Source organism: Pan troglodytes, chromosome 16, assembly GCF_028858775.2.
Source record: "Pan troglodytes isolate AG18354 chromosome 16, NHGRI_mPanTro3-v2.0_pri, whole genome shotgun sequence".
Classification (NCBI taxonomy): domain Eukaryota; kingdom Metazoa; phylum Chordata; class Mammalia; order Primates; family Hominidae; genus Pan; species Pan troglodytes.
Genome location: NC_072414.2, coordinates 77429193 through 77453894, shown reverse-complemented (window position 1 = coordinate 77453894; position 24702 = coordinate 77429193). Strand labels below are relative to the sequence as shown.

The 24702-nt window shown below is 40.4% G+C and overlaps 1 protein-coding gene and 1 non-coding gene across 51 annotated transcripts in view; one reads left to right on the top strand and one right to left on the bottom strand.

Annotated features, from left to right (window-relative positions):
• Positions 1–24702, bottom strand: part of AKAP13 (A-kinase anchoring protein 13) — a 373116-nt gene that overhangs the window by 83141 nt on the left and 265273 nt on the right. For 34 of the 50 annotated variants that reach the window (XR_010151481.1, XR_010151483.1, XR_010151482.1 and 31 more), the window contains 5 exons: positions 19194–19330; positions 9386–9756; positions 6587–6640; positions 2725–2790; positions 406–598 (listed from right to left, as the gene is read on the bottom strand). Coding sequence is in view for 46 of the 50 variants with exons in the window: in XM_054667098.2 (XP_054523073.1) it covers positions 406–598; positions 2725–2790; positions 6587–6640; positions 9386–9756; positions 19194–19330 (821 nt within the window). In the remaining 4 variants the exon portion in view is untranslated. The remainder of the gene's footprint in view (positions 1–405; positions 599–2724; positions 2791–6586; positions 6641–9385; positions 9757–19193; positions 19331–24702) is intronic. The other 16 variants (XM_054667111.2, XM_054667126.2, XM_054667127.2 and 13 more) reach the window with 3 other exon arrangements.
• On the top strand, positions 13548–13657 carry LOC112205638 (U6 spliceosomal RNA). The gene has a single exon (XR_002939741.1). It is a non-coding gene; the product is annotated as a U6 spliceosomal RNA (small nuclear RNA).

The following is a 24702-nucleotide window of genomic DNA, read 5'->3' as shown; positions in this document are numbered from 1 at the left end:
TGCAATCACGACTCAATGCAGCCTTAAACTCCTGGTCTCAAGTAATCCTCCTACCTCAGCCTCCCGAGTAGCTGGAACTACAAGCACAAGCCACCATGTCCAGCTAATTTTTAAATTTTTTGTAGAGATGGGGGGTCTTGCTATGTTGCCCAGGCTGGTCTTGAACTCCTGGGCTCAATTGATCCTCCTGCCTCAACCTCCCAAAGCACTGGGATTATAGGCATGAGCCACCATGCCTGGCCCTTTTTAATTAGGTGCTAAACACTTGGTTTAGTGCTAGATTAAGTATATCATATAATGGGCAAGTAATCATAGCTACTAGCCTTATACTACCAGAAGCCTTGCCTTCTATGTTCATATTTTGTGAAATACATTTTTTCCAAATTAGACATATTTAAGACTTACCTGCTGATCAAACATCCTATGTTCTCTCTGGCCTGACTCCAGATCCTCTTCTGAAAGTGACACCAAAGAGTCAACCCGTTCCTCACCACTGAATGGGTGTCTGAGCTCTTCGGCATTTGCAGAGCTTACTTCTAGAGATGAGGATGGCTTGTTTCCGACACCAGCTCCTCCTGTCAAGCCTTCTAGACTGAAACTGAACATAGGGCACAAAAGTTAATTCATTCTATTTCTGGATCTCAAAAACAAAGGAGGACACAAAATCCCTCTGGGTATATCTCCCTTGTTTGTGTATTATTTCTATGTCAGCTAGCAAAACTGTCTAAAAGGGCATGGCACAAAGAATACCACCTACCTTTCCCCCACAGATCTTGGAATACTGAGAAAGAATACTGCACTTAGATTTTCTTACCGCATTAAATTTATCCAAATGTTGAACCACCTAAGATCACTTCTCAGATTTTTTTCTATACACTATATGGACAGACCATAGTTATCTGATATTTTATATATGTGTTTTTTCCTCGATCTAATTAATCTTTGTGAATCTAACTCTACTAATGCCAAGTAATTAAATGTCACAGAGAAAATACGAGCTTAAGTAACTTTCAGAAGGCAAACTGGGTAACTTGCCCTTATGTCCATTAAGTGGACCTTTATAATTTTACATTCAAGTTGACCTTTATAATTTTACAGGTATGCTTTCACCCAAGAAAACCCAAGTGTTACTCATGAGTGTTACCATCTATGCACACCTGGCCAAACAACTGCTGACAGGCTTCTCGAGAATTGTTAGTTGCAACAGGCACATACAACACCTTAATGAACAAATGCTGAAAAGCAACCTGGTCTAAGAGTAGAAAGAGTTGTAATTTTTTGCCTGGATATTGGTAAAGGGAACAAAGGCAGTCAGGATTTGGCATTTTAAAGAGGATTCCTCCAAGAAAGATTCTGTGGTTTGCAGAATGAAAAGCATTTTCAGTAAGCAGAAGGCTACAGAGACAGGTTAGTGATTTAACCTCCTTGGGTTGCTAACTAGAATAATTCACATCTGTTACAACTGCAGTGGAAACTTCTTTAAAATACCAAGATCTCGAAACATAGCTGTAGCTGACCATGTTCTCCGCTAACAATGAGCTGGAATTCAATCTGAAGGTATACTGAAGCTACTTAGTTACCTCCACTCAAGGAAAACTGTACAGAAAATTGCTCCAATTAAGTTCATACCTACCAGTCCCGGACTTGTATTTGCTTTTTTAAATTATTTATTTATTTATTTATTTATTTTGGTTTTGTAAATAACTTAACGAACTGAAGCCATATAACTCTATTTTCTCTAGTAGGTAAATTAAACAATGGATATGTTTTTCTTCAATATAATAGAAAGCATGACTAACTACAAGTAAATGACTCTGTAAACCTCATTTTCTTTCTTTTCCTTTTTTTTTTTTTTTTTTTTTTTTTTTGAGACAGAGCCTCCCTCTGTTGCCCAGGCTGGAGTGCAGTGGCACGATCTTGGCTCACTGCTACCTCCATCTCCCGGGTTCAAGTGGTTCTCCTGCCTTAGCCTCCCAGGTAGCTGGGATTACAGGCACCTGCTACCGTGTCTGGCTAATTTTTGTATTTTTAGTAGAGATGGGGTTTCACCACGTTTTTCAGGCTGGTCTCCAATGCCTGACCTCAGGTGATCTGCCCACCGCAGCCTCCCAAAGTACTGGGATTACAGGTGTGAGCCACCATGCCTGGCCTGTAAAACTCACTTTCAATACCAGGGATAAGAAGAGGGGCTAAGTGAAGAAGAAATTACTTGAAAAGCCTAAGAAAACCAGATCTATGCTTACTGCAAAACTTAATTCTGAAAATGTTTTAGTAATTAAATCTGGCTGTTCAGTTGAGAGAAGAATACGAAACGATGAGGAGTCTCTGAATTTGGAATCTACACAGAATGGTGGATTTAGAAGCATAATAGAAATCAGTGCATCTTATTAGCTGCCTTGGTTCTTTGATTGTTTTCTTCGGGTTCCAAGAATTTTTAGGATCTGAAAATCAAGACAGACCAAAACAGATAGAGATAAATCTGTGCAGAAAACATCAAATCTATGGCCCTTTGAGACATACAGGATGCATCACCCGACTCTTAGGCTGCATCCCTTCAGTTGAGTTACTGACACCCATAGCAAAGGCAATGAAATGCTGTGCTCACAGACAAAGCAGGCTGCCCATATGCATCCCAGCCACACAGAAGCCAGCTCCAAGCCAAAAGCCCTGATGGTGTATTTTATGGTTCCCCATTTGGTGGCTGGACACATAACAATATCATACCTTCTGTAATTAAAGTCAGCACTCAGGCCAGCAGAGTACTGCACACCAGAGGGGCACCAGCTCATACTGGGGATGACATCAAAGACAGAAACAGAAATGCAGGGAGAAAAGAGGAAACAGGAATGGGGTTATTAGGTTTAACAACGAAGGGCATAGTTAGAGACAGACGTATTTATGCGATCAACAAAAAATTTAGGAATGTAACATTGACAATTTTTAAAAAGGCTATAATAAAAAATCATAGAAACTTAAAAATATTTTCTTCTTGTCTAGACAGCATTGTGGAAAAAGACTGTGCGTTCTTTACAGTATCACCAGTTCAACCTGAAACCCAAAAATTCCTTCTAGCGAACTGTGGCAACTACCTATGGCTTGCTCTTCAGACATGAGAGGTATTTCAAACTCCACCACTGGGTACGATCTCTCAGTACATCGCATACTCCCACATCACCCTTACCATAGTATCTCTAATCCTAGACTTTTTAAAAGAGACAGTGACAAACTGTGCTCTGGTGGGCTCATGGAGTCATCGGGTTTTTTTTTTTTTTTTCATGTGTTTCCATTACGGATCCAACCAAACCAGACAATTAATAGATTCTGCATGATAAGATACTTAGTCAACACTGGCATCCATCTTCAAACCCTACTCACTAGGCTGTTACGTTAAAGATAAAGCATATAACACTGATTATATATTTGCTTATATTTTAATGATAATGAAAACTCCCCCCAAAGACGGAGTTTCACTCTTGTTGCCCAGGCTAGAGAGTAATGGTGCGATCCTGGCTCACCGCAACCTCTGTCTCCCAGGTTCAAGCGATTCTCCTGCCTCAGCCTCCCGAGTAGCTGGGATTACAGGTGTGCACCACCACCACACCCAGCTAATTTTGTATTTTTTTTAGTAGAGATGGGCTCTCACCATGTTGGTCAGGCTGGTCTCAAACTCCTGACCTCAAGTGATCCACCCGCCTCAGCCTCCCAAAGTGCTGGGATTATAGGCTTGAGCCACCACACCTGGCTGATAATAAAAATTTTTTAAAAAAAGGAATTCTATGGCACTGAGTTAGAAATGTATCTTTTTAATTTCAAGTTTGTTTCCATTTTTCCTGCAAGATAGAAAAAATCCATCTGATCATCTACTTCCTTGAATATCCCAGTAGGGGTGTCCATTATCAAGTAGCAGGGACAGAAAATCTGGGGTTGGAAATGCTAAGTAAACACCACTAGCTAAAACAATAATCAATTCAAAATATCATGTGTTCTATAAAGGAAACTGCATGGAAACGTTGGGATTTTTATTAACAAAAGCTATCATTAAAAAAATACCCTGCTACCTGGGCCATAAAGTTCTAGGTGATGTGCTTTTGTTTTCTGAGAAGAGATAAAAGCAGAGCTTGTGGACAATAAAAACACTCGGCTCAATAAAACCACTCGGCTCCCTCCAGAATCTTGCAGATGGGAAGGCCTGGCACCATAAACACCTATATTGGACACATCTAATAACTTTGTTTTGTTGTCAAGTGGGGTTTTTGGCTGGAGAAAGGAGACAAGGAAAATGGGTGGGAGGATGTAAGAGCTACCCCTATGGCTCTTTTAAAAAATCTTTACCATATCATTTAAAACTAAATAGTATAAAACATTTTAAATCAGATTAAATTAGTGGTATAAAGCTTACAAGTGCAGAAGCAGAAAGTAAAAATATAGTGGAGACACTTCGCTGGTCTGGTAAGTGGGATGAGACTGACATAATTTACTTGTGTGAGGAGAAGATATATATTTTACAAACACAGATAAGACTCAGAAGTCCATTCTTTGACATTATTAACTTAAATTTTAAATCGCCAGTTAATAAATAGGCATATTTTTACCTAAATATCCAACTTCTTTTTTAGAAACAGAATGTGGCAAATCAGTAACTGAACATACACTGCCAAACCATCATTCTTAAAAATAATCTCCTTCTACAGATTTAAATGTTCCTTTACTTCCAGGATGTGACAATGATGTGGAAGACTGTGAGGAGATTTAACACGAAGAGAGTGAAAAACAATAGGGAGACAGGAAGACAGACATAAAAGCTTTTTTTTTTTTTTTTTGAGACTTAGATTCACTCTGTCACCCAGGCTGGAGTGCAGTGGCACGATCTCAGCTCACTGCAACCTCTGCCTCCCAGGTTCAAGCAATTCTCCTGCCTCAGCCTCCTGAGTAGCTGGGATTACAGGTGCATGCCACCACACCTAGCTAATTTTTGTGTTTTTAGTAGAGATGAGGTTTCACCATGTTTCCCAGGCAGGTCTCAAATTCCCGGGCTCAAGCAATCCATCTGGCTCAGCCTCCCAAAGTGCTGGGATTACAGGCGTGAGCCACCGTGCTCGGCCAAGATATAACAGCTTTTCTAAGGTACCAGGAAGGAAGCTGCAGATGGTCTACAACGTCTGCCCTTTCTGGTAACAGAAAACTCCTTTCATAATTAAGAGTATTTTGGAAAGCATCGTCATTTCCTCAATTCCTCAATTAGTAGGGATAATATTTAGTAGTTCTTTGGCTTTGAGATTTGGAAAGTTCTAGACTAAAAAACAACAAATGTCCCTCCTCCTGCCTTATAATACCTGTTGTAATGTTTCAATTTTACAAAATTTTAAATTATACATTACGTTCTTCCTACAAAAATAAGTTTCACTAGGGATGAAACTGGCTGGAGTTGTTGATGACACTCCATGTATACACTAACTCAGACTGCATCCAGCAATCTGTCTTCTCCCACCTTGTCATCAAGTGCATGTTTTTAATAAGCTCATATTGAAGAGCTTTAATAAAGACCCAGACAAACATATCTCCAAAGAACCTTCTACTAAAAAACTTATTTAGTAGAGATGGGGTTAAAACTTATTTAACAACTTATTTTCTAGAAGAACAATTTCATAGGAATCATGATTATCTGAAATTCATGAGAATATCTGAATTTCAGCTCAATTTCTTGCCTAAAATCTGGAATTAAAGAAAGCATCCACTTGAAAAAGACAAAGTAGGAAAGATCACTATTTGCCCACTTACCAACAAACAGGTTCAGCTAATAGTTAAAAATACTTCTTTACAAATGCCTCCTAACATGAGAAACTAACAGTAATATAACCCTAATTTTTGGATTTCTGAATATTTTTCTAAACAATGGAAGGTCACTAATGACTTCTAAAGAAAATCCAATGGAAAATTTGAAGCAAATTAGCAATCTGACTAGAAATTACTTCTCAGCTTATAAATCGTTTATTTTTAGCTTCAAAATATTACCTGACAAATACTAATTAAGGAATTCAAAGGCCAAGGAATGAACTTATGCCTCTGACTTGCTTTAAGAAATGACTACATCCACAATGGAATGGAAAATGCCAGGTGGCCTAGTAATAAAGTCTTTCATTACATTATTAAACAATGTGTTGACAATACTTTAGGGCCTGTGCACAAGCACACACACATTCCTGGTTTTTCTTTTGTGGAAAAGAAACAAAAGTACTCCCCAGGGTCCATTAAATAGGCACGACATAGACAATTCTTCGAACTCTCCTAGAGAAAGCTAGGTGAGACCCTATTCTCACAGTCATCTGAACAACAATAAGCACAAGATTTTAAAAAATTAAAAATAATTTTTAAAAAAGATAAAATAGCATAAAACTTCAAATTAAAGAAACCATTTCATATAAAATGGACACTAGCAATTAATAAGTACCTATATTTTATTTGCCTGAATTAGATGGGACATTACTTAAAAGTAGATGATCCAATCATGGATTAAGCAGAATGAGATGCTTGTTAGTATATGCTCAGAGGTGACATGGTTAGTCCATCAAGTTAATGAACTCTGTACCTTCTCCTATGAATGGGAGGTCTCCTGACAACATCCCCAAGAACTCGCATTGAACTGAAAATGAATGGTGAAGAGGTCAGTGTTGCAGGTGAAACAAAATGGGATACAAATGCATGAAACATACAGACACCACACTGGGGAGAGAGACACTGCTCAAAGAGAAATGGCACAGGCAAGAGAATGAAGGAATATGGAATGAGAAAAACATCAGGACCAAAAGGGCCTGACAATTTCTGTGGAGGGCTACTTTGCTCCTCCCCTTGCTCCAAGGAGTTAATCAAATGGCAAAAGTTATAAAGTTTATTAAATTATTAAAGAATCAGAAAAAAATTACTACTCAAAGCTTTAAAGGGGTTTTTCTTAACACTTTAAAATTCAGGTTATACTACATGCAGGTAATACCATAACAATTAGCCAAACTAATTAAAACCTCACTCTCATTCCATTATCTTCAGAGGTATTAGGACAGTGGTCCTAGGTAAGCCCTAGCAGTAAATTCAAACAGGAGATCCCATGACATTATGCAGGATGAAAAGAAGTAGAGTTCTAGTCTCAGTTCAGTTCTAGACTGAACTGAACTTACGTAATTTTGGGCAAATCATTTATTTTGAGCTTCAATTTCCTCATCTGAGCGACATGACAGACACAGTCACATGTAGCTCTAAAATCAAAGTTGTGACAAAGGAACCCATAGTGGATTATAAAGAAAAGGGGATTGTATAGAAAATAAACCCTCATTCCTTGATGCTGTTATCATTTAAGATAAGACTGTCCTGCCAAAAAAGTTCCATTTGCTTCAAGCTCTGGCTGTAGGGATCATTCACCATGCTCTTACATTTTCTGTTGCTCTGAATGCTTAAAAAAAAAAAAAAAAAAGAGTACACCACGAGCAAAACTGGGAAATTACTTTTTATAAAATCTAGGGTCTCAAACGTATATAAAAACAAGCTAGCAGAAAAAGCATGCTGCTTATTTTTAAGGTTAGCATCCTACATGCCACCATAGAATAATATGGAATTATAGAAACGGCATTTGACTAAGAGACCAGAGACCTTGGATAAATGATGCAAACTACCTGCACCAGTCTTCTCATCTGCAAACATGGGGATAATACCACTTGACTCATGGAGAGGACTGAAAAATTATATCAGAAATGTGTTATAAAGAGAGTGTGAAAAGATTAGCAAATTAGGAAAGTGTAAGAAAGTATTACTGTGAGCTCCATGGAGGCAGGGACTTTGTCTTGTTTACCTATCTCCAGAACCTAGAGCAGAGTCTGGCACATAGTGAGTGTTCAATATATGTTGGCTGAATAAATAAGTGAATGAATGTGATTAGACAGCCATAATATTACCAGGAGGTTGAGAAATTTGAGCAAATAATTGCTATAGCTGAGCTGTTTACATCAATTATTATTATTACTATTATTATTATTATTTTGAGACAGGGTCTCACTGTTGCCCAGACTGGAGTGCAGTGGTATGATCATGGCTCACTGCAGCCTCAAACTTCTGGGCTGAAGCAATTCTCCCATCTCATCCTCTCGAGTAGCTGGGACCACAGGCATGTACTACCATGCACGGCTGTTTTCTTTTTTGTAGAGATGGGGACTCCTATGTTGCATAGGCTGGTCTCAAACTCCTGGGCTCATGAGATTACATCAATTGTTTTAAAACAACTGTCAGCCTCATCCCTTATCTGTTTTACTTATTAGCAAAGTAGCTTTGGAATAAGCACACTCTTGTAAATATAGTAGGCACTACCATACTCATTCTTTAAAGCTAAAACCATCTGCTTACATTTGTCTAGCCAGCCAGCAGTCAGAAGTGAAATTCAGGCCAGGCGCGCTGGCTCACGCCTGTGATCCCAGCACTTTGGGAGGCCGAGGCGGGTGGATCACAAGGTCAGGAGATCGAGACCATCCTGGCTAACACAGTGAAACCCTGTCTCTACTAAAAATACAAAAAAAATTAGCCAGGCGTGGTGGCGGGCACCTGTAGTCCCAGCTACTTGGGAGGCTGAGGCAGGAGAATGGAGTGAACCCGGGAGGCAGAGCTTGCAGGGAGCCGAGATTGCGCCGCTACACTCCAGCCTGGGCGACAGAGCAAGACTCCATCTCAGGAAAAAAAAAAAAAAAAAAGTCAAATTCGACATATCTTCATATAGCCTGCTTCCAAACTGAAGGACTGATACTGGGTCACACTTAACAAGTTCCCACATGGGAAAATCCCAACAATTTAATGGTATGTAATGAATGTAAAATGAATGTAATGAGTCTTATATCCTCTTGAGGGTTAAACAATGATAATTTAGACTTTATCAAAACTTTCTGTATTAGAAACAGATGGTTTTAATTCTCAGAAAATACTCTGAAAGACTTTGATGTGTTAAGACTGTAAGACTTCATGTTTGTTTCTTAATTCAAAGTTGATATGAAACTACTGCCTCCAATATTTTCTCATTCATAAGTTTCATTAATGTGGTAAGAATAAACGTTCCCATTTACTAAACACTCATTATATGACAATCACATTTCATTGTATTATTAAAAATAATAATGAAGGTATTTTACAGATGAGAATATTAAAGCTTAGAGGGGTCAGGTGACTTGCCCAAGGTCATCTACATAGTAAATTATGGAGCTGGGGTGTGAACACAGATTTTCCTGATTCCAAAACCTATATTCTTTCTTCTATACTATAGGGTCTCCTAAATTCTTTTACCAACAATAATACAAATCAGAAGCTTCTCAAAAGCAAGCAGACACTGAGACACTAAACAAACCGCCTCCCATCTCACCTCCGGTGGTTCATTTCTGCATCGCTGGCTGCATTTTTCCCAGGCCCCCAGCTGTGCCTCCGGAAGGGGGAAAGAGAGCGCACGGAGCTCCTTAGGACAGAGCAGTTTGCAGGCACTTCAGTGATACTGTCCATCTCCTCCTCCTCCACGTCGCCTGGGTCAGCAGGCTCACTCTCACTTTCTCGACCCTCAGCTCCCATCCCATGGCTGTAGAATCCATCAAGGCTTTGCCGATCTCTTGACCTGTTTGGCTTTAAAATCTGGGAGAGAGACACATCACTGCCATGAGAAGAATGTCGGTCCAGAGAAGCCGTGTCATCGGTGGATGAACTGGATCCGGTGATATCACAGGCCAACTGCTCTTCCTCTGGCTGTAATGGAGAGAAAGCACATATGGTTGAAGCCAGCAGGGCCAATCAGATAGCCTCAGTTATTCTAGATCAAGCCAATGGCTTCTCAGTGGATTCCAGGCAGGTAAGATCATAATTGGCCTCAGAGACTTGTTTTTTTAATAGGATGATCACAACTGGATTCAAATCCCCCCTGGACTCTAGAAGAGAAACAGTCTAGATCTATCCTCTTTTTTTTGTTTGTTTGTTTTTGAGACAGTCTCACTCTGTCGCCCAGGCTGGAGTACAGTGGCTCCATCTTAGCTCACCACAACCTCCGCCTCCTGGGTTCAAGAGATTATCCTGCCTCAGCCTCCCAAGTAGCTGGGATTACAGGCATGCACCACCACGCCTGGCTAATTTTTGTATTTTTAGTACAGACAGGGTTTCACCATGCTGGCCAGGCTGGTCTCTAACTCCTGACTTCAAATGATCCACCCACCTCAGCCTCCCAAAATGCTGGGATTACAGGCGTGAGCCACTGCGCCTGGCCTAGGTCTATCCTCTTTTTAACCTCTTACTAGAGGTACTACACTAGAAGTACATCATTTTTTCTTTCTTTTTTTTCCAATTTGAGACAGGGTCTCACTCTGTCACCCAGGCTGGGGTGCAGTGGTGAAATTATGGCTCACTGCAGCCTTGACCTCCTGGGCTCAAGTGATCCTCCCACCTCAGCCTCCTGAGTGGCTGGAACTACAAGCATGTGCCAGCATGCTGAGCTAATTTTTTGTGTGTATTTCTTTTAGACACAGGGTTTCACCATGTTGCCCAGGATGGTCTTCAACTCCTGGGATCCTCTTGCCTTGGCTTCCCAAAGTGCTGGGATTACAGGTTTGAGCCACTGTGACCAGCCCATTTTTTTCTTCAAGAGGAAAAATATTAAATTTATGTTAGTTCTTTCAGTCAATATCACCAACTGCAATGAAGGGAATCCATTTGTCTCTGGGTTTTTTGTATATGAAAACAAAATTTATCATGTGTTAGGTTTAATTATTTTTTATAAGCTTTAACTGAAAATAAAACAGTCTGCTTGGCTACAATAATAATATGCTGAAATTAATATTCCAAAAGGAAGTCTGTGGTTGTTTTTAGTGGCCTTCTGAAAAATGTGGAATAGCTTATGACCCCACCTAAAGTTTGCCACAAATGCTTAAGCACCTGTTACAAATATCTAAATGGAAGAAAGCTATACATTTTTCTCGTTTCACTGAGAACTGGCTGAGTATTATGAGGCCAAATCGTACATTAAATAATCAGTCCTGGCAATGAGGTCTTTGATAAAGTGATGATGCTCTTTCCTGGCTAACCTCTAGTGCCTAACAGGTTCTGTTTAACTCTGTTCTAGTAGCCTGACATTTTCTACTTGTTGAAACATACCAGTGGCTGGGCGCAGTGGCTCATGCCTGTAATCCCAGCTACTGGGGAGGCTGAGGCAGGAAAATCTCTTGAACCTGAGAGGGAGCGAGGGAGGGAGATACCAGAACACAGAATTTGATGGGTGAGGGAAAGATGAGCTTCATGGTACCCAAAAGGCCAAAAGAAGTGTCTAAGAGATGCTTGATCATACTCTTAAGATATGGACACTGTCTTAATAGCTATTTTGCACTCTTACGGGATGGGGGCAGGGAACAAGGAAGGGCATTTTGTAATTCTTTTCCCCTTTTTCACAATATTTTCCAAATTAGTCTACTCAATGTTTTAATTAAGGGTAAAAAAAAATTATGGTTCTTCAAGAAAGAGAAAAAAATTATGAAAATCTTTCAGCTTTGGAATAGAAAACAAGCTCTATATCTCTATACTATAAGTAGACTCTTTTAAAGGTTTGATGTAATAGTTCAAAAGCACACTACCTTCTAAAAGCACCCTTTCTACCTTTTGGGCTTGATCTCATAAGCTAATAAGAAGGCTTTCTTTTTCCAGTTCTGTGGAATCCAGTTTCCTAGATTGTTTTTTAAGTAATGTATGGGAATGAGAGAAAAGATGCATGGGGATCACTGGACAGGTCAAACTGAGGTCCAGATTTTCCAACGGACGCAGGCATGAGCAGCAGAATCAAGATTTGAACCCAGGCCGATTTCAACTCAAATTGCCCTATTCTGGTATCTCAATCATCTTTTTAAAACCCTGTAAGAACAAGATATCAAAGTCAGTATCAGAAAAGTCCCTTCACTGGGTCACTCTGTAAAATAAAACTATGGTTCACCAAGTAAATTCTAAATTGTGGTAGGTATTATTTTAAAATGAAATAACTGACTATGCTTTCTGAGTGAGGGACTCACTCAGAATAGGACCCGTTCCTAAAGGGGTCCTATTCACGGGGCAACTTTCCATGGACAAGGACAATGTAAATGGTCTCGTGAATATCTCGGCTTTCTCACTGTACTGAGTTGAATAGTGTCCTCCTCAGATACAGGTCCTTCTCAGAATGTGACCTTATTTGGAAAGAGGGTCTTTGCAGATGTAATTAGTTAAGATGAGGTTATACTGGAGTAGGGTGGATCCAAAATGTCCCCAGATCCCAACACGAACGGTGTCCCTGCAAGAGGAGAAGAGACACAAAAAGACACACAGGAGAGAATACCACGTGAAGACAGAGGAGAGACTGGAGTGCAGTGTCTACAACCCAAGGAACACCAAGGACTGTGAACAAGCACCAGAGACTAGAAGAGAGGCCATTTTCTCTCAGAGCCTACAGAAGGAAAGCAGCCCCACTGACATGGTGATTAGGATCTCCAGCCTCCAGAACTGGGACCAAGTAAGTTCCTGTTGTTTTCAGCCGCCCAGCTTCCAGTAATTTGTTACAGCAGCCCTAGGAAGCTAATATACTCACGCTTAGCTGCCTAAACGTCTAATTCTCAAAATAATACCAAGGGACAAACAGAATGAACACCAATAAAGCAAAATGTATAACAAGCCTGTTCTAAAACACACAAAAAAGGCTTCAAGGCAAACCAAAATTTTGAGTTAAAGTTTCCATTTATTAATTTACCATATAGCCTTCTTACAAGTTAGCTCTTCTCAGTTTGGAAACAACTCACAGACAGTTATATAGGTGCTTCTTCACTCTGGCATCCAATCTTGGAAGGACTTTGCCTTGAAAAAAAGGCCTGCTATCTCTCTGGCACTTTACGAATCTGAAGTTTATAAAACAACCATCTACCCTTTTGAGAGTCATTAAAATAAGGTGGGAAAATCTTTGGTGGCCTGTTTATACACATTTTAAAAACAAAGAGATCTGTCTAGAATATATTCTCAACACAAAGCCTTTCTTCCTAATATGTGCTTTTAACTCTGATCTCACTGAAACTACATGATTTCTACAGTCTTGCATATCTGGTAAGAATAAAGTTCACACAGAATAATATACTCATTATTTTTACTGCAGTATGCAGCTCTTACTATGAATTGGTGGTTACTACTTGAAAAAGGAAAACAAAACATCACTGGTGAAAATGTAAAATGGTACAACCGCTTGGGAAAAGATCCGTTTCTTAGCAAACTAAACCTATACCTACCATATAATCTAACAATTCGAATCCTAGGTATTTCTCAAGAGAAATGATATTATTTATATTCCATTTATACGAAGTTCTGAAACAGAAAACTAATCTGTGGTGGGAAAACAATTAAGACAGCTGTTGCCTTGAGAGGGTGTGAATGGAGACTGACTGAGAAGAGACATGAGGCAACTCCAAAGTGATGCTTATAGTCTGTACCCTGCTGCAGGCTGTGTACAAAGGTGAATGAAGGCTTCTATCAAAAGTCACTGATGGGTGCTCACTTCAGTAGCACATACACTAAAATCGGAACAATGCACAGACTGATTAGCATGGCCTCTGTGCAAGGATGATGCACACATTCGTGAAGCAGTCATTAAATTTTTTTTTAAAAAGTCACTGACTGGTACCCTCAAGATTGTACATTTCACTGTATGTAAACTTTACCGAAAAACCCAACCAACCTATAAACAAATACTGAATTCTAAGTGTTCAGAGGTGAAGTATATTGATATTTGTAACTTACCTCAAAGAATTCAGGCAAACTGGGTGGACAGAAGGATGGACAGATGTATAGTTACATAATAGAGCAAATACAATTAAAAGTTAATTGTAGGATCTAAGTAGTGGGTATATGGGTGATTCACTGTACAATTCTCCAATTTTCTATATGCCTCAATATATTCTTAATAAAATGTTGGGAAAAATGCCTGATTGGCTTTCTTAGCCAGAGTTACATTATACAGGTATGGATACATAAGTGTATACAGAGGTATAAACATTATAAACATAAAATTACAAAACTGCTGCATACTTTATATCTTATTACTATACTTGAAGAAATCATGCTTAATACTGCCAAAATACTAGTCCTTTAATCTCCATTTATTCCCAAACATTTATTATTATTATTTGTAATGATACACAAGGCACTCTACTATGTGCCTTGGAAAATAATGGCTCACATTTTAAACACCTAACACATGCCAACCATTTAATCCATTTATGTTCAATATTTTAAGAAAAGTACCTGATTACAAGTATTACCACTGGTTCACAGTTTTAAGGTTTTAATAATTTCAGCACTTGCGCACAGGCAATTGCAGTTTTTGTTTTTGTTTTTGTTTTTTTGAGATGGAGTCTCACTCTGTTGCCCAGGCTGGAGTATGGTGGCACAATCTCAGCTCACTGCAACCTCCACCTCCCAGGTTCGAATGATTCTCCTGCCTCAGCCTCCTGAGTAGCTGGGATTACAGGCGCCTGCCACCACGCCCAGCTAATTTTTGTATTTTTAGTAGAGATGGGGTTTCACCATGTTGGCCAGGCTGGTCTCGAACTCCTGACCTCCAGTGATCCGCCTGCCTCGGCCTCTCAAAGGCATGAGCCACCATGCCCAGCCGCAATTGTCGTTTTCTTAATTAGGATTCTGTAAATACATTTGCTTTTATTTATTTTTAAGACAGCATCTCCCTCTGTTGCCCAGGCTGGAGTGCAGTTGCACAATCACAGCTCATTGCAGCCTTGAACTTCAAGGCTCAAGTGATCCTCTCGCCTCTGCCTCCCAAGTAGCTGGGACTACAGACGTGTGCCACCATGCCTGGCTAATTTTTAAATTTTTTAGTGGAGACAGGTTCTCACTATGTTGCCCAGGCTGGTGTCAATCTCCTGGACTCAAGCAGTCCTCCCACTTCAGCCTCCTGAAGTGTTGGGATTACAAGTGTGAACCAGCATGCCTGGCTTACATTTATTTTTATCTCGAAAAGGTTTTTTTTTTTTTTTAAGTAATTTTTTGGCTTGGGGATGAAGGACCTGAGAAAAACTACAACACATGAAAGAAGGATGTTCCCTTTAGGTTTTGTATCTTACATAAGTCATTCTGATTTTTTAAAATCAATTGTAGATACATCTGCTAACCTGGGGAAAAAAAATAACATGGAAGGACCTTGATTTACCTCTCTTTGGGAAGACAGGCAGCAACTATTAATATTTCCTGTAGACTTTAATTATCCTTTTGGATAGTAGAGTGGCCTAGATCATGTATATTTTATAATCGTACTTTCTCTTAGCTAGTGCCAAAAAGAATCCTAGGATTTCTTTTCACTTTAAAAATAAAATCTAAATTTTATGCTATTGATTAAAGACCTTAGGAACCCACACATATTCATGAGAATAAACTTGAAGCTCGTAACACTCACTAAAGAGTCATTTACCAGGAGGCATACTCAATGGAAAGACAGGGTTAAGGTGAAAAGGTCACGACAAACATTACGGGCTGTTAAAGACCTCTGTGAGGCCAGAGACACAAATGGCTGCAGGAAGTGACCTCATGTACCACTCAAGGTTCACAGAAAAAGATGTTGCAATGTCTCGCCTACAGATTATTTTTTAGAGATGGAGAAGAGGGTTAGAACCTGGGAACAAACTGCAAGACATTCTGATATTTTGCATAGCACACTCTGGGGGTGACCACTGAGGAAGACTTTTAAGGAAGCAGCTGATGGCCTATCTGCCAGTGCCACACTTTTATTTAATCACTGGCTATTAGAGCAGATTTGGGGAGGTTGAGAGTAAAATAAAAAATGAACAGATTTTAGAGTCAGGCCTAGATGCAAACCTCAAGTTGGCTGCTCACCCACTAAGTAATTCTGGATACATTTCTTTACCTATCAGTGCCTCTATTTCCTCAAGAGCATAAAACCACCTACTTGTCAGGGTTGCTGGGCAGACAAATTGAGATCAAATATTTTAAAAATTTAGTTCAGTACCTACTGTACAGTAAGTATCCTGTCAATATTAGTCTCTCTCCTTTTTGTAAGTCAGCCCTTGGTTTTATTAATGCTAGAGCAAACATTTATTGCAAAGCCTCTCCTGGTCACAGGCTACTTTGGTAGAGCAAAAACACTAAGAGAAAAATCCTCCCCATCTCTTCTCAGGCCATGTAGACATTCTCAAGCATGCATGAGGAGGTGAAAGTGAAGCTACCATTTCTGGTTTTCCCTAAGCAGTCTAGTATAAAATGTAGGTGTTATTTATTTACTTATTTATTTTTGAGACAGGGTCTTGCTCTGTCGCCCAGGCTGGAGTGCAGTGGTGCCATTACGGCTCACTGCAGCCTTAACCTCCTACACTTAAGTGATCCTCCCACCTCAGCCTCCTGAATAGCTGGGACCACAGGTGTGCACCACCATGTCCGGCTATTTTTGTATTTTTTGTAGAGACAAGGTCCCATTATATTGGCCCAGGCTGATCTCAAACTCCTTGACTCAAGTGATCCTCCTGCCTTAGCGTCCCAAAATGCTAAGATCCACCATGCCTGGCCTCCTTCAACTTTTAAAAATTGTATGTCTAATATTCTTGAAAAAAAAATCTTCCAAATCTAGCACAGGCCATTTATATGAGCAATTTTGTAAATGGTTCTGGGAAACTAAGACGGCGAAATATAGAAAATTCTAATTCTCCTTAGCTAGGAAAACCATTCAATTAAGTGACCAGAAGTAACTCTGAGTCTGCAGAGATGGTAACATCCAGGCACAAGCTGTCATGCACCTAGGAGGTTGCAAGCAAGTATTTCTTAACAAAGACACTTCAATTTTTAAAAAACTTTTTACGTTAAAATTTTCAAACATATATAAATGTTTAACAAATCTCTGTATATCCATGACCTAGTTTCAATGATTATCAATGATCCCATTTTAAAGCTGGAACTTAGAGATACTATCTAATCTGTTTATCTCAGTATGTTTTTAGCGACACATATTTTCAGAATGGTATTCCCCTTGCGGGGAACAGAATTCCTTACAATTAAAACCTCGAAAGTCACAGTGGAAATTACCTAAATTCTGATATTATTAAAAAAAAATAAAATAACATAAAACGATTGATTTCTCTTTTCCTAAGTAAAGAGAAAGGCAGATCTTCTAAATGTGGAGTTTTTTTTTGTTTTTTTTTTTTTTGAGACGGAGTCTCGCTCTGTCGCCCAGGCTGGAGTGCAGTGGCGCAATCTCGGCTCACTGCAAGCTCCGCCTCCCGGGTTCACGCGATTCTCCTGCCTCAGCCTCCCAAGTAGCTGGGACTACAGGTGCCCGCCACCACTATTTTTAGTAGAGATGGGGTTTCACCGTGTTAGCCAGGATGGTCTCGATCTCCTGACCTCGTGATCAGCCCGCCTCAGCCTCCCAAAGTACTGGGATTACAGGCGTGAGCCACTGCGCCCGGCCCTAAATGTGGAGTTTTTACTTCATATAATTTTTTGTCAAGTCACTATGAGTGACAATGATAGAAATCCTTAAGTTTGCATCATATTAAATAAGTCTTTCCAAAGACCTTGGGAAGACAATGAGTTCAAAAAAAAAAAAGTCAGGGAAGGCCAAAAATGAAAGGAAGGCACACAGGGTACATTCACAGAGGCACTGATATGCTCCTGATTCCCAAATCTTTAGGTCTCTTTTCTTGTAACTTCTATTTTATTTTACTTTTACTTTTGAGATGGAGTTTCACTCCTGTTGCCCAGGCTGGAGCGCAGTGGTGTGATCTCAGCTCACTTCAGCCTTGACCTCCTGGGTTCAAGCAATTCTCCTGCTTCAGCCTCCAGAGTAGCTGGGGTTACAGGCACGTGCCACCATGCCCAGCTAATTTTTTGGTATTTTTAGTAGAGACGGGTTTTCACCATTTCCAGGCTGGTCTTGAACTCCTGACCTCAAGTGATCTACCCGCCTTGGCCTCCCAAAGTGCTGGGATTACATGCATGAGCCACCACACCCGGCCTATTCTTGTAACTTCTACACAGCATCATTCACCATCTTGGACAACCTAATCACCCACTAACACAACTGCTCTCACCACTTCTCCGAGCTCATTATAAAACTAGAAGGAACCGCGTTGGTAGATGCAACAGTGTTTCTGCCTTTTCACCTCGTTACCATTAAGAAAACCACTTGTGGCATATAATTGAGTAGCATTTGCCATCTCTGCTGTGGGGAAAGCCCTCTATTCTTCTCAGGGGAGCAAAACAGAACTTGCTGCCACTAGAAACAAACATAAGCAAAAGCAAACTACCCCCATTCCCCACCTCCCTTAGGCAGCCTCCAATTATATGCAAATGTGAGCTGATTCATGTGGAAGGGCTCCATCGCAGAGATCTAGAAAGTTCCAATTAGGCAGGCTAGATGAGGATGAGTGATATGACCACACTCAGCAGGAAGCTTCAGGCCTAAACACACTAACCAGAAATGACTCTACAGCTGGTTTATAAATATGACATCATATAGTCTGAGCTGCGGTCCTTGCTGCCCACTGAGAAGTGTTCACTGTCATCTGACTTAATTAATTCTAAAGGAACTTCCATTTCTTCTGACTCCCAAGTGAGCTTCAAAATCTGTATTTAACTGGCCACAATTTCACATTAAATAACTTTGGCCAATGCTTTTTTCTTTCCCTTTTTTTTGTTTTTGGAGACAGAGTCTCGCTCTGCCGCCCAGGCTAGAGTTCAGTGGTGCGAACTTGACTCACTGCAACCTCCACCTCCTGGGTTCAAGGGAGCACGTCCAGCTAATTTTTATATTTTTAGTAGAGATGGGGTTTCACCATGTTGGCCAGGCTGGTCTCGAACTCCTGACCTCAAGGGGTCAGCCCACCTCAGCCTCCCAAAGTGTTGGGATTACAGGCGTGAGCCACCATGCCCAGCCCAGTGCCTTTTTCTAAACCCTGGTAATCTGGCACTTCCTTCTCCAAAGAACATTTACACGCCTCTCAGAGTGAGTGAGGCCCTACAAGGCTAGCTGGATCACAACTTACTAGCAGGAGTTACGTATTTAGGGAAACAGGAGAGCACAAGAGGGGGAAAAAGTTGGAAAAGAGTTTGGGAAGCCCAAATAGGACCACAAAAGCCGTGGGACAAAAATGAAAGGAAGGTCCACACAGTACCTTTGGGAAGATGATGCTGTCCATGTCATCACTGGGTGAGTGAAAGAGGTCAGAATCACTCCCAGATTCTCTTTTAAGTACACCTTGTTTTGAGGTACACTCTCTGCCCAGTCCAACATCCAGGAAGTTCTCACATTCTGAAAAAGAGAATTTATTCACCAATATTGAAAACAAAAAACAAAAAAAAACAAAAAACAAAAAGAACCACTTCCTTTTCACCCCAGCAACCAGTCTTTTAAATCTCTCCCTCACTCTTTTCTCTTCCTTCCCTCCTTGTTTATTTCTTTTTTTCAAAATTAAGAAGCTATAAAAGGACACAGTCAAATTAGTAGCTCTGCTACTCCAATTCTAGGTTGAAATAGCTCCTACAGGACAATCATGCATCTGCCACGTTTATATTAGGTACAGAAAGATAAAAGGATGATTTAGAAACATATTCTACTTCTATTTAGATACCTGAATGGTAATGCTTTCCTCATGGTAGTGAGGGAATTTTTTTTCTTTTGTCTTCAAAATCCAAAGTCTTCTACTAGCAACTATGTGATGGGGTTTGTTTTAAACTTATAGGTTCTACTGAGTAATAACAGAAATATAATTTAACTTTTCTTACCATAAATAGCTCTTAAATTGGGGGCATAATATGCCAAAGTGGAAAAATTTATCATTTAGAATGTTTTCGGTTCAATAACTAGAACAGGGACCCTGGCAAGCTACAGGGAGGGGTCTGTGACAGAAATACTACCTTTGTACATCGAGGAAGCCTAAAAACTTAGTAGCTTGAAATAAGCAAGGTATTCTCTCTTATTAACTTTGCTTTTCTGTTTTGTGTTGTTTATTTTGAGACAAGTTCTCGTTCTGTTGCTCAGGCTGTACTACGGTGACATGATCTCAGCTCACTTCAACCTCCACCTCCTGGGCTCAAGCAATCCTCACACCTTAGCCTCCCAAGTAGCTGAGACTGCAGGCACACGCCACCAAGTCCAGTTTATTTTTTGTAAAGATGGGGTTTTGGCATGTTGCCCAGGCTATTAACTTTGTAAACAAAAGTGACATGTGACTGGGTACCAAGACGGTCAAAGAGATTTGTGGATGGTGAAACCAAGAACCTAAGTCCATTACTGAGTGGATATGAGCTTCCTTCAAGAAGTTTTTGCAACTTCCGCCTCCTGGGTTCAAGCGATTCTCCTGCTTCAGCCTCTTGAGTAGCTGGGACTACAGGCACATGCCACCATGCCTGGCTAATTTTTTTTTTTTTTTTTTTTTTTTTTTTTTTTGTATTTTTAGTAGAGATGAGGTTTCACCGTGTTAGCCAGGATGATCTCCATCCCCTGACCATGTGATCCACCTGCCTCAGCCTCCCAAAGTGCTGGGATTACAGGTGTGAGCCACTGGGCCTGGCCCTAAGAAGTTTTAAGGATAAAAGTCATGGCCGGGCATGGTGGCTCAAGCCTGTAATCCCAGCACTTTGGGAGGCTGAGGCAGGCGGATCACCTGCGGCCAGAGTTCGAGAACAGCCTGGCCAACATGGTGAAACCCCGTCTCTACTAAAAATACAAAAAATTAGCCAGGCATGGTGGCAGGTGCCTGTAATCCCAGCTACTTGGGAGGCTGAGGCAGAAGAATCGCTTGAACCCGGGAAGCGGAGACTGCAGTGAGCCCAGTGAGCCAAGATCACGCCATTGCACTCCAGCCTAGGTGACAGAGAGCAACTTCATTTCCAAAAAAAAAAAAAAAAAAAAAAAGATAAAAGTCATGCATCTCTGTTTTTGTAAGCAAGTTAATGTGTTATTTGGACAACCAGGTAGGCATGCTTTATCAAATTTGTAGGTGACACTAAATGATGAGGGACAGGGCAGGAAACCTGGCTATCTAGGAGTTAAAAAGAACTCTACTTGGAGGTTTTTGGGGGAAGCAAATTCAAAAGGAACTGACAGTACAAGGTGATGACAAAACCAAAGAAACACTAATAGTTGTAGTCTCTATTAGTAAATAGTACACTGGCATCCAAAACGGGGACAGTCCTGTCGCTATGTGCCATCCAGACCACACCCTTGGGACTGTACTTGTTCCTAAATAACATCTCAAGTAGAACACTGATAAACAAAAATGTGTACGTAGTAATGGGGTCACGACAGTCAAACCGTCTGAGATACATACAGCTTGCCGAGGAGCTTGAAGAAAATGTGCCTAAAGACTGTCACAGATTCCCTCTGTACTGTTCCAGGGGCAAAGACCAGTGAGTGTGAGCTACGGAGCTTCACTAAAACGGGGCTTCTTAGCAATAGGTTGGGTGGCCTATAAAGTAATGACTATCACTTTACCAGAAGGGTTTTGGAACAGAGAATGACTATGTCAAGATATTACAGAAAAGGTATCTGTACAGAGAGGGAAGTGAGGGTTGGACTACATAACTTCCAATGTCTCCTTTGATTATTAGATTCTATGCTTGGATGGTAATTATGTTGTCTCTGTGTGTTGAAAGTGGGAAGAAATAGTTCTTCTAATTAACAGTTAAGTAATTAGTGATAATCACTAAATTATTTGCCCTGGTAGCTTAGAGCAAGGGTCAAGGTTGCATTGCATTGCATTGGTATAGGTCATAAATCCCTTGCCAATAAAATTACTTTTTCAACTAGTTAAGCATCTGGCTAAATACTGGGGAGTATCCAAATAAAAAGAAATGTTTAGTGTTGGGGGGGAAGCAGTTTACTGTCTTGTAGCAGAAATGAACATATTAGAAGACAATTTCAACAAAGAATTACAAAAAAAAAAATGCCATAGGAAGTGAGACAGGGCTCATGGATGAATCTGAAAATCTTTCATTTAAAAAAAAAAAATCACCTTAGTCTGTTTCAGTCTTGGTTCAAACTATTTTGGAGTGTGTTAGTTCAATGGGAACAGCCCTGCCTTTAACAGACTGGAAACTATGGGTATTCTGGAGGTTTTTTTTTTCACGTTTCCTAGAGTATGTAGTAACCTAGGAGGAGTTGGTGGGTATGATCTATTCCTTCTCCTTTCCCTGCTTGAAAAAATAAAAAAATGCCTTTCCATGGTTGAGGGAAAAATATGGGGGCTGGCCAAGAAAAGAAAGGGCTGTCACAGCAACTACGCTGAGCTGCTCGCTGTCCAGCTGGCCCTCTAACAGACCACGTCCAAATTCCAGACTGGAAAACAAACTAGCTCACGATATTCGAATGGAAAATTCATGGGGAAGATCCAGATTCAGCCCTGGGAGGAATACCTCACCCAGAAAAAAAATTCAAGCCAGCACCACAAGGGATAACAAACCAAGTTTGGGACGAGAGTCTGCTCTGTGAGATAAAGCTGACTGTTGAGGAGGGAAAGAGGGAAAAGTACAGAAAGAAGGGCTAAGATGGAGAGAGAGGGACCGTAAACCATTATAACCCCCTAACGCCATGGGGCGGGGGGAGGTGGGGGGAATCCCTAAAGGCAGAGCTAAACCACACCCTGTGTCACATGAATTGGTAAGTTTTCAAAATTAATAAAATCTTTTCTTTCTTCCTATTTGTCCCCTTCCTACTGAATAAAGGGGAGCGGCATATCTAAGTGTAAACAAGAGTAAAGAGCTCTGGTTTTTGAGTTAGACTAATCAGGCTTAAATCTAGGTCTGACTACTTAATAGAAGAAAAATTCCAGGCAAGAAGTAATTTCACCCCTCTCAGTTGCCATTTCCATAACAGTGACAAGAGATGATTAGTACTTCCCTAAAGGAGTCATAGTGACAGGAATAATTTATACATATAGTAACCAGAACTCTGGTTTCCAGCACATAGCAGGTGTGTGATATATGTGTCTAATGAAGTTAAGGCTTCATTAACCTTTAATGTATGATTCAGTAAGTATCCAGATGACAGTACCTTAAAGGTGGACACAGGTAGGGCCAGTCCCATTTTATGACCCATATGTACATCTGTCTATAATTTTGGTGTACTGAGCTATTAGCTTTTCAGAAGCTAACAGAATACAAACTTTTTAAAAGGTGTTATCTAGTCATTTAGGTTTAAAACAACATATATGCCAACAAACTGTTGTTGGGGAAGGGCAGGAAAACACACTGCTGAAATCCGGTGGGCTCTGTTATGTCACACTAATCATAATTCTATCTTGTAATTTATCCATTATTGAAGAGTATACAAAGTGATTTTAAAAGACAGTATCTTGGCCAGGCGCGGTGGCTCATGCCTGTAATCCCTTTGTAAGCACTTTGGGAGGATGAGGGGGATGGATCATGAGGTCAGGAGATTGAGACCATCCTGGCTAATATGGTGAAACCCCGTCTCTACTAAAAATACAAAAAAATTAGCCGGGTGTGGTGGCGGGCGCCTGTAGTCCCAGCTACTCAGGAGGCTGAGGCAGGAGAATGGCGTGAACCTGGGAGGCGGAGCTTGCAGTGAGCCGAGATTGTGCCACTGCATTCCAGCCTGGGCGACAGAGCGAGACTCTGTTATTTATTTATTTATTTATTTATTTATTTATTTATTTATTTATTTATTTGAGATGGAGTCTTGCTACGTCGCCCAGGCTGGAGTGCAGTGGCATGATCTTGGCTCACTGCAACCTCTGCCTCCCAGGTTCAAGTGATTCTTCTGCCTCAGTCTCCCGAGTAGCTGGGACTACAGAGGCGTGCCACCACACCAGGCTAATTTTTGTATTTTTAGTAGAGATGGGAGTTTCACCATATTGGCCAGGCTGGTCTCGAACTTCTGATCTCGTGATCTGCCCGCCTCGGCCTCCCCAAGTGTTGGGATTACAGGCGTGAGCCACCTCGCCCGGCCAAAAGACAATATCTTATTTGGTCTAATGCTATTGCTCTCTTGAGGAAGTGTGTATAAAGTAAAATACAGAAACCTGCAAAACAAAGTACCTGGGATTCACAAAAACACTATGCCTAAAATCAAAATCTCAGGTCTGAAGCTCAGTAGCATAATTCTGATCTGCAATTCTGTTAAATAGAGATTTTAAAATAATTACTCTAAAAAGACTAAATTGCTTATGCTTGGGGTTAGGGTGTACAGTAGGTCTACAGAATTCATAATTGTGTCCTGGGGAAAATATCCAGGGGTTCAAAAATTATTTCTCTAAATATAGAAATTAAACTATGATGTGTGGAGATCTTTCCTTCCTATGAATATTCAAACTGTGAGCAACCTCATTTAACCTTTACTTGGCAGAAAGTCTCACTCTTGGGTGGTTTTAATTACACTTTTAGAAAAAGCCCCAAACAGTTTAAGGACCCAAAACACAGTAGTAAGTGGTACACGTTTAAGTAGAAGGTTCTAGGAGGCAACATGGGGGAACTGTCAGCTATATCTGTGAACAGGGCCAATCTTGTAAAACTTGGACCCTGAACACAACTATAGCATAATATCCTTAACTACTCTCAAAAAATGAGACAAAAATAGAGAAAAACACTTTTCATATTTGTTTTCAATATTTCCTTTGTAGTAAAGTCAGAGAGTTGACAATCAGTAGGAAACTGCTCTGGAGT